The sequence below is a fragment of the Rhinopithecus bieti genome, unplaced genomic scaffold, assembly GCF_001698545.2.
Source record: "Rhinopithecus bieti isolate Rb0 unplaced genomic scaffold, ASM169854v2 scaffold_1530, whole genome shotgun sequence".
NCBI classification, from domain to species: domain Eukaryota; kingdom Metazoa; phylum Chordata; class Mammalia; order Primates; family Cercopithecidae; genus Rhinopithecus; species Rhinopithecus bieti.
In genome coordinates this window covers 3,270,163-3,284,513 of record NW_016803808.1, presented here as the reverse complement: position 1 = coordinate 3,284,513, position 14,351 = coordinate 3,270,163, and the positions used below count along the sequence as shown (strand labels likewise).

General features: G+C 52.6%; 1 protein-coding gene across 1 annotated transcript in view; it reads right to left on the bottom strand.

The window, feature by feature from the left end:
* The window catches only part of SLC66A3 (solute carrier family 66 member 3), a 29,969-nt gene extending 15,861 nt beyond the window's left edge, over window positions 1-14,108 (bottom strand). The window contains exons 1-4 of the mRNA XM_017853968.1: window positions 13,791-14,108; window positions 8,912-8,994; window positions 8,766-8,835; window positions 4,817-4,874 (exon numbers count right to left, since the gene is read on the bottom strand). Of these exons, the coding sequence (XP_017709457.1) occupies window positions 4,817-4,874; window positions 8,766-8,835; window positions 8,912-8,994; window positions 13,791-13,933 (354 nt within the window). The 5' untranslated portion in view covers window positions 13,934-14,108. The remainder of the gene's footprint in view (window positions 1-4,816; window positions 4,875-8,765; window positions 8,836-8,911; window positions 8,995-13,790) is intronic.
* Between the last annotated feature and the right edge of the window lie 243 nt (window positions 14,109-14,351).

Here is a 14,351-nt window from a genome sequence, read left to right as displayed (position 1 = left end):
AGGGAGGGAGGGAGGGAGGGAGGGAAGGAAGGAAGGAAGGAAGGAAGGAAGGAGGGAAGGAAGGAAGGAAGGAAGGGAAAAAAAAGAAAAAGAGAAATCCAGGAATCCAGGGTGATTCCAAACTCCAGTGTTTCTGGCCTTTGCTGTGGAAGAACGGAGTTGCCATTAATTGAGACAGATTAAGATGAAGGAGGGAGAGGGGCAGGGTGGGAGATCAGAAACCCAGTTCTGGACACACAAGGTTGGAGAGGCTCACTCGCCAGGCAAGGGTAGCCAGTGGTTGCCTGTGAGGTGTGTTGGAGCCCTGGAAACACTGAAGTCAGGGAACTGAGGAGGAATCAGTAAGGACACAGAAAGGATCAAGGGTAAGGGACACTGGGGAGCAAGGCATCCTGGAAGCCAGGTGGGCAAAGCGACTCAAGGAGGAGTCTGTGGGGAAAAGAGAGATCAGACTGTTACTGTGTCTACACAGAAAGAAGGAGACATAAGAGACTCCATTTTGTTCTGTATTTGAGATGCTGTTAATCTATGACCCTACCCCCAACCTTGTCCTTGCAAGAGACATGTGCTGTGGTGACTCAAGGTTTAACGGATTTTGAGCTGTGCAAGGTGTGCTTTGTTAAACAAGTGCCTGAAGGCAGCTTGCTTGTGAAAAGTCATCACCATTCTCTTAATCTCAAGTACCCAGGGAAGTTTGGAAGTTCGCAGGGACCTCAGCCTAGGAAAGCTAGGTATTGTCCAAGGTTTCTCCCCATGTGATAGTCTGAAATATGGCCTCGTGGGAAGGGAAAGACCTGATCGTCCCCAGCCTGACACCCGTGAAGGGTCTGTGCTGAGGAGGACTAGTGCAAGAGGAAAGAAGGCCTCTTGGTAGTTGAGATAGAGAAAAGCATCTGTCTCCTGCCAATGGACCATCTCGGTGTAAAACCCGATTGTATGTTTTGTTTACTGAGAAAGGAGAAAACCGCCTTAGTGCTGAAGGTGGGACGTGCTAGCGCAATGCTGCTCTTTATGCACTAAAAAGGTTTATGGAGATGTTTGCATATGCATATCAAGGCACAGCACTTTTCTTTAAACTTATTCATGTCACAGAGATCTTTATTCATATGTCTTACTGCTGACCTTCTCCCTACAATGATCCTATTATCCTGCCACTTCCCTTTTTCTAAGATGGCAAAGATAATGATCAATAAATACTGAGGGAACTCAGAGACCGGTGCCCGCGCGGGTCCTCTGTAAGCTGAGCGTTGGTCCCCTGGGCCCACTTTTTCTTTCTCTATACTTTGTCTCTGTGTCTCATTTCTTTTCTCAAGTCTCTCGTTCCACCTAACAAGAAACGCCCACAGGTGTGGAGGGGCAGGCCACCCCTTCAGGAGTCCTGATCGATGGTGTCAAAAGCTACCGAGATATGAAGAAGAGGAATGAGAACTGGTCACAGGCTCTGGCATGAATGAAAGCCGCTGGCCTTGACAAGAGCAGCTTGTTTACCTTCTGTCTCCCCAGGAGAAGGAAAGCTCACAGGGACACTCAGTCTGCTTCCTGCTGGGTCCCCAGGACCTGTGACAGTGCTGGCACCTGGCCAGCACTCAACAAATCCTTGCTGAGGGAATAAATCCTTAATAATAACGCAGTTTGGCAAACGTGATGATAAAAGTGCACCCAGGGTGACTTGGGAGGACAGAAAGGGTTACTTGAACAAGGAAGAATTATGGAGAAGGGAGGCCAGGTGCAGTGGCTCAAGCCTGTAATCCCAGCACTTCAGGAGGCCAAGGTGGGAGGATCACTTGAGGCCAGGAGTTCAAGACCAGCCTGACCAACATGGTGAAACCCCATCTCTACAAAAAATACAAAAATTAGCCAGCCATGGTGGCATGTGCCTGTGGTCCCAGCTACTCAGGAGGCTCAGGCACAAAAATCGTTTGAACCCAGAAGGCAGAGGTTGCAGTGAGCCGAGATCACACCACTGCACTCTAGCCTGGGCAACAGGGTGAGATTCTGTATCAAAAGAAAAAAAAAAAAAGGAATTATGGAGAAGGGAACCACAGGAAGTGCTCTTGGGCAGAGGAGTTGACCAAGGACCTGTGGCCAGGCCTGTGGCAGGATTAAAGTCACCCTGGGAGCTAGGTGCAGATGGCTTGGAGGATGGCTAACCCCAGGCAGGAAGACCTGTGAGGAGAGGGGGCTCTTGTACAATCAGGAGACCTGGACAGAGCAGAGGAGGGAGGACTGAAGGGGAGGGCTTGCGCCAGAGAACTAGCCAGAACATAGGCTCGGCAGGGTGGCAAGGAGTCGGTGCAGGCTGGGAAGAGCTGGGGAAGCTGGCTTTGTTCACACACATCGGGGCCCCAGACCACATTATGACACACTCGTGCTGAACACAAGCTTGCCTGCTAGATATTCTACCAGATTCATCTTTCAGGAACAAAGCCATCTTGACAATCCTGAAACAGTGTTGGTTTGGGCCCTAACCAAGCCCCGGAATGTCTTATCACATCAATTCAATTGCAGACTATGAAATTTTTCTGTAAAATAGAGTCTAGTCGAGGAACAGGACTGGAAAGGAGAAGGGATGCTTAGCTGTTATGGGGATCATGTTCAAGTACTTTAATCATTTTCTTGTGAATAAACCATGTGTATATGAATTATCAATTTAACCAGGAAAGCCCAGTTTAGGACTTTTGGAGGAATGATCTTGGGTACCTGCATTTGAAAGCCAAAAAACAGAACATTCTACAATGCAGGTTTTCCACTGATTCAAGCAGCATCTGCTCCTCTCTAGGATTCTGGAGTTTTGCTACCATGTGTGAGCTCTGAAGGCCCTGCTGGTTCTCCTGCACTGGGGCTCTCCATGACTCTCAGATCTGGGCCACCTTGTGCCCTGGGCCCTGACACCTCAGAGCAGGTGCATGAGGAACACTCATTGAGTCAGTGAAGGAGGGCTATGGGCAGACACAGCACGGAGCCTGGTGTTCAGCCCTCGCATGATAAAGGAAAGAATCAAAATTACATTTCATGAAATGTTACATCATCAGTGTGTGGTTAGACTAGACGACTACTGCTAAGGGTACAGAAGAAACACCAAAAGCTGTTGTTGTCTTTTACCCCTGAATGTGATTCTTTTGTTTTCTTTTGTTTCGTATTTGAAACGGAGTCTTGCTCTGTTGCCCAGGCTGGAGTGCAACGGCTTGATCATGGCTCACTGCAACCTCCACCTCGTAGGTTCAAGCAATTCTCCTGCCTCAGCCTCCGGAGTAGCTGGGATTACAGGCACGCGCCACCATGCCCAGCTAATTTTTGTATTTTTAGTAGAGATGGGGTTTCGCCATTTTGGCCAGGCTGGTCTCAAACTGCTGACCTCAAGTGATCCACACACCTCAGCCTCCCAAAGCGCTGGGATTACAGGCGTGAGCCACTGCACCCAGCCATTCTTGACAAGCCTATATCTCAACATTGCTGGAAGGATGTTTCCTGGGGGGTGAAGGCTCACAGCTGCTGTATGGGAGCTAATCACCCCCAAACTAGAACCACCCCAACTCGATCAGTAGTAGGAGCTACTAAGAACAGAGAGAACAGAGAGAACATAGAGAAGGCTCATTTACAGGGTTGCGAGATTTGGCCAAAAAAAAAATACAGGACATCTAGTTAAATTTAAATTTCAGATCAACAACAAATAACATTTTAGTACAAGTATGTCCCATGCAATATTTTGTTTGTTTGTTTTTTGAGACGGAGTCTCGCTCTGTCACCTAGGCTGGAGTGCAGTGGCATGATCTCCGCTCACTGCAAGCTCTGCCTCCCGGGGTTGAAGCGATTCTCCAGACTCAGTCTCCCAAGTAGCTGGAATTACAGGTGCCCGCCGCCATGCCTGGCTAATTTTTGTATTTTTTTTTAGTAGAGAATGGGGTTTCGCTTGTTGGCCAGGCTGGTCTCGAACTGCTGACCTCAGGTGATCTGCCTCGGCCTCCCAAGGTGCTGAGATTACAGGCGTGAGCCACCACGCCTGGCCCCATGCAATATTTTGGACATACCTGTACTGAAAAAGTGTTCCTTTTTAATACGGCAACCCTACTTATTTGCTCTCCAAAGAAACAGGGTTGAAATGTAACAGAAATTTAACAGAGAATCTTGTCCACAGACAAGATGCTGGGGGAAAGGGGAAAGAAATTCATGAGTGTAGGTGTGGCAGGCAGTGCCCTGTGACCACCAGTTAGTTCTCCTCCTTCTTTTCTCATTGGGTGGAAATGTTCACTTCTGTCACCTTGGAGAGGTCTGTGGTCAAACACATCCTGAACCACCCTCAGAAGCCCTTGGAAATTTTCAGCCCTGAGCCAAGTATGAAAATAAGTCAGCCCTTCTCCAGGACAAGGCCAACATGCCATTATGAACCTAAGAAGAAGCTCATTAACTGATGCTCAATTCTTCATTCTAAAACTGTTAGTGGCCGGATGCCTAGGCTCAAACCTGTAATCTCAGCACTTTGGGAAGCCGAGGTGTGTGGATCACCTGAGGTCAGGAGTTCAAGACCAGCCTGGCCAACATGGCGAAACCCCGTCTCTACTAAAAATACAAAAAGTAGCTGGGCATGGTGGCACATCCCTGTAATCCCAGCTACTGGGGAGGTTGAAGCAGGAGAATCCCTTGAACCCAGGAGGCAGAGGCTGTGGTGAACCGATTGCACCATTGTACTCCAGCCTGGGCAACAAGCGCGAAACTCCATCTCAAAAAAAAAAAAAAAAATACATATATATATATGATCTATCAAGTTCTCTCCAAGGTAGCTTATTCCTCCTACTGTCTTTTCAAGCACAATACTCACCATGGCCAGGTCTATGATCCACTTCTGCAGAGCGAGGACGAACCAAGAAGACACCAATCTTACCAAGTGTTAAGGGACACAGCAGTGGGTCGCCCACATCCCCGCCACCCTCCCATCTCACATATACAAACCAAGACCACAGAGAGCTGCACATGGAAGTCAGGTGGGTGGGAGAGGGGGACATGCTACCAGAATCTGCCGGATTTGGAAGGGATGAAAAGGGTTGCAAGTGAACACCTGCTGGGAGTTCAAAAGAACAAAAGCAGGTTACAGAAGAGAAATAAAAAGACACCCACACTCACGGACTGCTCCCGACGACTGGGAACATTCCTAGTGGTTTTCACTGACCACTTAATTCCAGACCATGCAGACATCTCCAATTCACGGTCAAAAGCTAAGCACTTAAAAGAGAAGTCCAACATTATAAAGCAGGAATGTTCTGCAAAATTGGTGTGATGTGAACTTCTGTTTACTGACTTCCACCTTTCCCACTAACTCCACTGCAGTTGGGGTGGGCAATGCTGGGAGTCAGGCATGTGCACTGAGCTCGGTGACGCCACAGGAATAGAGGCCAGCTAGGGAGCTGAACAAGCACCCAGGAGACAGCGGCCAGGGCTGGAAGGGGACTGCCAAGAGTCTCTGGAGTGGCCTTGGGAAAGTCATTTTCCATCTTTCCACCTTGATTTGCTTATCTGTAAAATGGACTCAACATTCCTTACTCTATCTACCTCCCAAATGCCTAAAAGCACGTAGCACCGATTCAAGAGACTGCTATTATTATAATTTCGAACATTAATTAAATGAAGATACTGAAACAATGCGCGGTGCTAAAAGTCAGTGGAACTAAATACAGCCTGGTCAACACCAGAAGATAGTTCGAAGCTGGCTGGATAGAATCCCGTTTTGAAAACACTAACTCAATTTTGAAACCTAATTTTTGTGACTCCTCCCCCAACCAACGCTGTTCCATCCCACCTCATTCTGTGTATTCGGGACATACATTTTATAAAATTTGACCAATAGTAGGAGCTCCTGAGATCCTACAGATGATATATTTGTAGGGTTGCCAGATTTCACAAATTAAAGTACAGGACACTCAGTTAAATTTGAATTTCAGGTGGAAAATAAATAACTTTTCCCAAGTTATTTATTGGTGTGAGACACCATGCTTGAATCATTTTTTTTTCTTCTTTTGTTTGGAGCACTAGGGAATCCCACTATGTTGCCCAGGCTAGTCTCAAACTCCTGGCCTCAAAAGATCCTCCGACTTTGACCACCCAACCCACTGGGGTTACAGGCATGAGCCACCATACCTGGTCAATAATTTTCAGTAAAAGTATATCCCATGCAATATTTAAAAGTATTCCTTAATATGGTAACCCTATTCTTTTGCTCTCTGTAAGTCGCAACCAACAGGAGATTATAAGCATCTTGCTGATACTACGGACTCGCCATCAGCCTCCAGCTATGTGTTACCTCCCAGTGCCACCAGTACCCAAGTTTTCTAATCTGCGGACTCACCATTTGCACAAAACTGTTGCATTTTATTTCAAAAGTAAATCACGTAACTCTTTTCATCTTCAAAGTACCGTTTACCAGTACTTTAACCAGCTGGGACTGACCGTGAGGTGTTGAGGTGCAGTACAGCTGTGCAGTCCCTCTTTCTGCAGAGAAAAATGGAGGCGGCAGAGCTTACCACTCGGGGAAACAGCAGAGGGTCAGGACTCAGCCAGAACCCAGCTCCCTCCACCGACACGGGCTGCAGAGCCTCGCTCTGGTAAAACCACCACAATGGCCCTGTCATTTACTCTGCTTGACTGTGTTTCTGGTACTTCTAGCTTCCACAACAACCCTAAAACATAGGCATTATGATCCCACGTCACAGATGGGGGACGCGCAGTTTATGGTGTATGCTGAAGCCACCGCTGTGGTGGCAGGGACCTGTCCTGTCTGGCTCCAGGCCAACTGTTTCCCACCACTCCACACCCACAGTCTCACGGCCTGCGCTTAGGTCACTCGGGCCACAGGCCTGGCTCTGCTCTCCTTCCTCTGCTCTGAAGAGGGCATGGGAAGAAACAGCTCAGGACATTTCACAGATGTGGCAGGACAGGCTGACAGCTAGTGCCATTCAAAACACTTTCTTGGGCCAGGAGTGGCGGCTCATGCCTGTAATCCCAGCACTTTGGAAAGCCAAGGTGGAAAGATCACTTGAGGCCGGGCGCGGTGGCTCAAGCCTGTAATCCCAGCACTTTGGGAGGCCGAGACGGGCGGATCACGAGGTCAGGAGATCGAGACCATCCTGGCTAACATTGTGAAACCCCGTCTCTACTAAAAAATACAAAAAAATAGCCGGGCGAGGTGGCGGGCGCCTGTAGTCCCAGCTACTCGGGAGGCTGAGGCAGGAGAATGGCATAAACCCGGGAGGCGGAGCTTGCAGTGAGCTGAGATCCGGCCACTGCACTCCAGCCTGGGCGACAGAGCGAAACTCCGTCTCAAAAAAAAAATAAAATAAAAATAAAAAAATAAAAAAATAAAAAAATAAAAAAAAAAAAAGATCACTTGAATCCAGGAGTTCAAGACTAGTCTGGGCAACACACCGGGACCCAATCTCTAAAAAAAAAATTTTTTTAATTAGCTGGGCATGGTAGCATGCACCTGTAGTTCCAGCCACTCAGGAGGCTGAGGCGGGAGGATTCCTTGGCCCCAGAAGTTCAAGACTGCAGTGAGCTATAATCCAGCCACTGCACTCCAGCCTGGGTGACACGGTGAGACCCTGATTCTTAAAAAAAAGGTTAAAACATCTTATAGCTTGGGCAATATAGTGAGACCCCCGTATCTACAAAAAATTTAAAAATTAGCTGGATGTGGTGGCATGCTTCGATAGTCCAAGCTACTCGGGAGGCTGAGGCAGGAGGATCGCTTGATCAAGACAATCAAGCTTGACCAAGGAGGTCAAGGCTGCCGTGAGCTTTCATCCCACCACTGTAATCCAGCCTGGGCCACAGAGCAAGTCAAAACAAACAAACAACAACAAAAAACAACTCTCCTGGTTTTTTTTTTTTTTTTTTTTTTTTTTTTTTTGAAGAACAGAGTCCTCCCTCTGTCCTTCCCAAGGCTTGGAAGTGCAAAGTGGTGGGGGCCATCTTGGGCTCACTGCAAAGCTCCGCCCTCCCAGTTTTCACACCATCCCCTCCCCCTCAGCTTTCCCGAGTAGCTGGGAACCCTATAGTTGCCCATCAAACTCAACGCCCGGCTAAATTTTTTGTAATTTTTTTTTAGTAGAGGACGGGGTTTTTTCACTTGTTTTTTTTAGCCAGGATGGATGGTCTTGATCTCTGACCTCATGATCCGCCCGCCTTGGCCTCCCAAAGTGCTGGGATTATAGGCGTGAGCCACTGCGTCCGGCCTCTCCTGGCTTTTTAAGGAGTGTGACTAGCGAGTCTTTACAAAGAGAACTGAAGTGAAGCCTCACCCTCATTCACAGGAAGTGCCACTGAGCGGGGACACATCTGTGAGCTGACCAGGCTTCCACTGCAAGCCTCCGGGCCACCGACTGCCACTCAGACCTCAGGGCTCAGGCTCTAAGCTAACGTCTTGAGAGGCGCCGGATACTCTCATTATTGCTTCCAATCCTTGGGGGACATTATCAGGGCAGGAAGAAATGTCTCAGATGAACTAATGCAGCTGGACGATGCTGCACTTAGCAGGGGTGGACTCGACCCATCTGCCTTCTACTCGGCCTGCTGGCACCGCCCAGGGCATGCTGGTCTCAGAGGGGCAGCAGGGGCTGTACTGAGGGCATCTCTAGTGTACATGGACGCATTTACATTTGGGATTCTTTTTTTTAACCAAAAAAAAACACATCTGGTAAAGGAGCCTGCTTCACAATGCATACTATTCACAAATAACACCCCTGTCCCCACTTCTGGCTCAGATTCGGAAAGGATACACAGCGATGTAAGGAGTGGCCTGCTTCACGTTCCCGTTAAAATGAAAGATACACAGCAGGAGGATGACATCTGAAACAGAGAGGCTCCGAGTGAGGGAGAAAGGGGACACCCGCAGCAGCCCGCCGGACAGGGAAGGGGCTGTTACCTTGTGCGATGAGAATGGGGTACTCCAGGTAGGTCAGCGGCGGATACCCATAGTAACACTGGTACCGGAGAAACACCAGGAACCTGGAAAGAGGAGGGCACATGTCCACACGGCTGCCCCAAGACACAGCTGTCGGGGCCCGGCAGGCACCCGGAACACAGGTCAGGGTGCCGAATCCTCGCAGTGGTGGTGTGGGCACCCCAGTGTGAAAGAGCAAGATTTAGAACAAAATAGATGGAATTCAGTTGATCATCTGTACAATTTTTGGAGCATCTAGAACTGACTGGGCACCGGGCCATAGTGCAATACCCACGACCTCTATACAGTGCCTTGAGATGGTCACTTACAAAGGATTTTTACAGAAGGCAAATCCCTGAGCAGGAGTATGAGACTGGGCCTTCTGGGCCCACGCTTGCTGGCCTGCCTGCCACGTTGGGCTCTCACTGACCCCAGCAGCTGCCCCTCAGCTGCTGCACCCATCTGCCCTCCACTCTGAGAAGCCGCAGAGGCACAAGGGTCCGAGGGGCCGCAGCCATCCCTGGATGGGGTTCTGTAGCCATGTTTTAAGAGTTAGAACAGCACCTGGATGGTCCAGTTGCCTTCTAGAAGAGCCACCTGGTTGAGAGGGCAGTGGGGGAAAAGCACAAAGAACCACTGTCAATTTCACTAAGATTCCAGCTGTGAGGATGCTGCAAAGACCCCAGGGTCCCACCTTCTCAGAAGAAAAGGCAGAGCTTCCTGCCTCCCCCTCACACCCAGCCGTCTCCTCCCTCAGGACCGGAATCCCTGTGGTCTCCTGGGGCTGTCTGTCCCATCACCCAGCTTCGTGGCTCCCTCCCTCTCACCTGTGTGTTCAGACCACTCAGGTCAGGAAGAAAGGGGAGCAGGGACTTCAATGCACAGGAGGGATCCCCCAGGGTCTCCAATCGCCTAAGCTGGGAAGGAATCCTGGAAAAGCCCGGTTCACAAACAGGCTGTGCCTCCCTAGCCTGTTTCTGATAGTGCACAACTTAGCTGGGGGCGGAGTCGGAGGAGGTCACAGTGTCGCCCTGAGCACGAGGGCCTCCTGCAGGCCTGGTCCCCGAGTGGAGGCCCCCACCATGACCAGCAGGGTCCCCACCTCCAGCTGCCTACAGACCCTCTGGGTGCTTTGCAGCTGGGCCACCTCCCAGCTTCAGGGATAAGCGGTGCCTCTACCCAGCCCTGCCCTGCTGCAGGGACTCTCCTCCTGCCAGCCTCCTGAGCAGCCCTCTCTGTTCCCCTGTGAGATTGAGCCCAGACGGGCTGGCAGAGCGGGAGGCTGCACCCCAGCCCCTCTGTGGGGCCACAGCCAGCCGCTGAGTGCTGAAGAACAAAAGCTATGGAGGTCTTCACCATTGAACTAACAGTGTGCTGACCCTGGGATGCAGCCACAGTCCGCAGGCCAGGCCTGAGAACCTGGGGATGTCAGAGCCTGTTCTCACCTCCAGGGGTCATCCATGCTGGCCTCCACATCTCACAGACCACTTAGGGAGACGGAGGCCCAAAGACACCAAGAACATACCAGATGAAGAGCCTGGATTTCCCGAGGCTGATCTGGACGCAGCCGTTGCTGCCCCTGCAGGTTTTGTCATCTACTCCCTGCTTTCCCTGGGACTCAAACTCCCCCAGACCCTGCAGCCTAGGGAGGTGGGGGCAGTGTCTTTCCTTTAGTTTCTAATGTTTCTTTTTTTTTTTTTGAGATGGAGTCTTGCTCTGTCACCCAGGCTGGAGTGCAGTGGCGTGATCTCAGTCACTGCAACCTCCACCTCCCGGGTTCAAGCGGTTCTCCTGCTCAGCCTCCCAAGTAGCTGATACTACAGGTGTGTGCCACTATGCCTCACTAATTTTTGTGTTTTTAGTAGAGACGGGGCTTCACCATGTTGGCAAGGCTGGTCTTGAACTCCTGACCTCAGGTGATCTGCCCATCTCGGCCTCCCAAAGTGCTGGGATTACAGGCGAGAGCCACCATGCCTGGCCCTTTAAAGTTTATTTTAATAAATAATCGCTACAATGCTCATCATCATAAAATCATGCTGGCCGGGCATCTGACACAGACCCATTTGTCTCCATTCCCATCTGCTCCATGCAACCGTTGGAGTTTTCTCCCTCGACACCTGCTAGAGGGTTAAACAAAACATATACCCCCACCCAGGCTGGGGAACAAGTGATATGGAGCACTTGGTGGGCTCCAAAGGCATCCTACCCAGAGGCCAAGGTTCTACAGCCTAAGGGTCCACCGGGGGAGGGCCGCAGTCCATGGAAGGCTGCAGGCAGGGCAGGTCCTATGGATCCTGTGCTCCAGGAGGCTCCTGGCTGCAGAGAGCAGGGAGGCAGGAGGCCACCAGCAAGGCCAAGAAGCAGCAAGGTTGGGAACCAGGGAGGGGGAAGGCCCTAGCTACAAGGAATGCCCCGGGGCGGCAGAGGCAGGTCCCTGGACGGCAGAGGCAGGTCTCTGGACGGCAGAGGGAGGTCCCTGGGCAGAGGCGCCTGCCCTTCACACCAAGCCACACTAAAAAGGCTTTTCTGGCGTCACTAAGACACACTTCATGCTCCAATTGACTCAGTGCTCTCAAAACTGGGAAATGGAGACCCAAAGAGGGCCCGTGCCGTCCAGACGGCTGACTGCGACAGCCCTGGAGTTCCTTCTGCTCTAACTGGCTGCTGCCGGATCTGGTCAGGGGCCCAAGGCCCAGCTGGCAAGCATGGCCAGCCCCAGGCGGGCCTCCCAGGCAAGGCTGGGAAGGGCATGAGGGAGACAGGCAGGTAGATGGGAGGGCCAGGACCCTGCTGGGCTACCCAGCCCGCTGCTGCCCCGGGCTCCTTACCTCCCTAACCCAGGTTCTCATTGTCTGGGGACAAAAACACCTACCTCCTAAGGTTGCTGTAAGGATTAAATAAGATTATAATTCATGATAATTTATACAATGCATAGAGTCAACACATGGAATGCTCAGGCAATGCCACGTTATAACAAACAGCTGGCGGTATGGAGATCAAATCTATTGGAACTCAGCAAGGGTAGAGCCTTAATCCCTTCCAGCCTGCCTTCCATGTGAGGCTGGCACTGCAGCTGGGCCCTGACACAGCCAAGCCCATGTACAGAAGTCTGTGTGCCTTGCCCTGGCCCTGGCTTGGAGGCTGCAGAGCTGGTGCACCAGCCCTGACAGAGCCCCCTTTACCTGTAGTGATCAACAGCAAGACCCTTAGACAGGCCAGCAGGGAGGGCAGCAAGCCGCTGCCCCACCCAACCCTTGGGCTCCCATGCCCAGGAAGATCCTTCCACTGCCAGAGGTCTGGCTTTCACTAAGGTGAGCTGGGAATAAGGTAAGCTGGGAGAGGTGACAGCTGACAGATTTAATAGAAGCCCTCACCTACATATCTCTGAGGGTTTGCGGTTTTCAAGTAATGGTGCAAAGGTGGTGGAAATGCAGGCCTAGGGGCTGGTGGCAGGAGGGAATCTATGAACTCTACAGACCGCCTGGCTTCTTTTCCGTCATGGGTCCAGCTTCAGCTTCCCCAGCTCGGGGACCTAGCAAGCAGCCAAGGCCAAATCCCGCTCTTGGCTTTCATGCCCTTGTCCCCTCTCCCACCTGAGTGGTCACTGCAGCCACTTCCAGCCTGTGTCCTCTGCCACAGCCTCATCGCTCCAGCCTCTCTGCTCCCAGCCTCGCGGCGGCACCAACCTGGAACACATGCTGCCTGCCTCCCCTGGTTGCCTCTCAACCCTGCCATCCAGCCTCGGACCACCCCTCCACACCCCACAGGGCGGAGGCACTCACAAGCCTGGAAGAGGTCACAGCCCCTCCCACTGCAAAGCTTTCCCAGACATTTCCCCTCAAAGTGCCCCATTGGATGACTGTGCCCAGGGCCGGGCTCCATAGGGCCGGCGCGGGGTCCAGAGCCTGAGTGGGGTCCCTCACCCTCCCACACTTGAGGTCTCCTCTTTCTCCCCCGCACCCATTGGCTTCTTCCCATCCTGTATCCCGCACCCCCCACCCCGCCCACCTTGCGCTCCAGGACAGCTTGTGTGGAGGACCAGCCTTCAGACCCCACTGGGTGATGGCGGGGAGCAAAGTGGAGGGCCTGGCCTGGCCAGGCCAGGGGCAAGGGGCGAGATCACTAGGTTCAGGTATGTGTTTTCCTATTGTTGGGGCTCAAAAATAATACCTCAAAAGTTTGGTGCTCTGGCATGATGAATACTTTGAATAGGAAGGCCTTAAAAGCTGCCTCAGAATCAAGGACTTAATGACCTCTCCGTCACCCCTTCCCAACTGCAGAGACTCTCCAGCGTCCTTATAAGATGACTAAGGAAACTTCTTTCTATAAGAAATGCAATTGTCTTAAGACCCTCTCCCAAGGAATCTCATTAAATAACCAGGAAAGGTTCCCCACCAACCACCGGGAGAAGAGAAGAGATTCAGCCATTCTTAGTTCAACCCCTTATTTCACAGGTGAGGAAACCGAGGCCCGAAAAAGAGGCCGAGGGTCCGTGGTGAGTTTAGGGACAAAGAATATGACAGCCTCGAGGTGCAAATGGCCTTGCTCAGGGCCAGCAGGTTTTGTCACTAGCGCACCGAGGGCTGCCTCCGCTGGGTCTGTTTCCTCATCTGTAAAATGGGCGTGCACAGGCAATTCGTACCACGCGGGGCTTGGTGAGAAACAATGTAAGCGGGTGGCGGGTGGCCCTGGGAAGAGCACCCCGAGCCCCTAGGCTACCTAGTTCAACCTCGGCCGCCCAGCTGCGACGCCGGCGTGCAAGGATCATCCCCGCCCTACTTCGAGCCGAGGCTCTCCCGGGCTCCCAGCGGGCAGCAGCTGCGAGGGGGAAGGAGGCAGCCCCGGTCGTCCCGGGCCTTACCCTGCCAGCTCCAGAAGTAAACTCGGAAGGCTGAGACCCCGCGCGCTGCGCGCCGCTAGCACAGCGGAGATCTGCGGCAGCTTCAGCGCGGCGCACACGCCCAGGGTGCTCCAGTTGCACAGCCCCAGCAGCGCCGCCTCCATAGCGCCCTGGGTTTGGGCACCGGGGCGGCGGCAGAGGGAAAGTACCGCTCAGCGTCGGCGGCGCAGCTCTGCGGAAGCCTTCCGCCTTCCCGGGATCCGCCCGAGACCGCCCAGCCAGGGCACGCCCCCCCGCCCTCCGCCTCGCTCCGGGTCCTCCTCGCTCCGCCCCTCCCCTGGACGCACCCCGCCCCCTGGCCCGCCTCGCCTAATCCGCCCGGACTCGCCCCGCCCACGGGCCCGCCTCCCACCCGCCCGGGATCGCTCAGTTCTCGGACCCGCCTCACCTCGCCCCGCCCCCAGATTCGCCCCTCCCGGTCGGCCTCACCTAGCCCAATCCCCTGGCCAACCTCGCTCCGCCCCGTCCCTCCTCGCTCCGCCTCCTGGCCAACCTCGCCTCGCCCCGCCCCTCCTAGCCCCG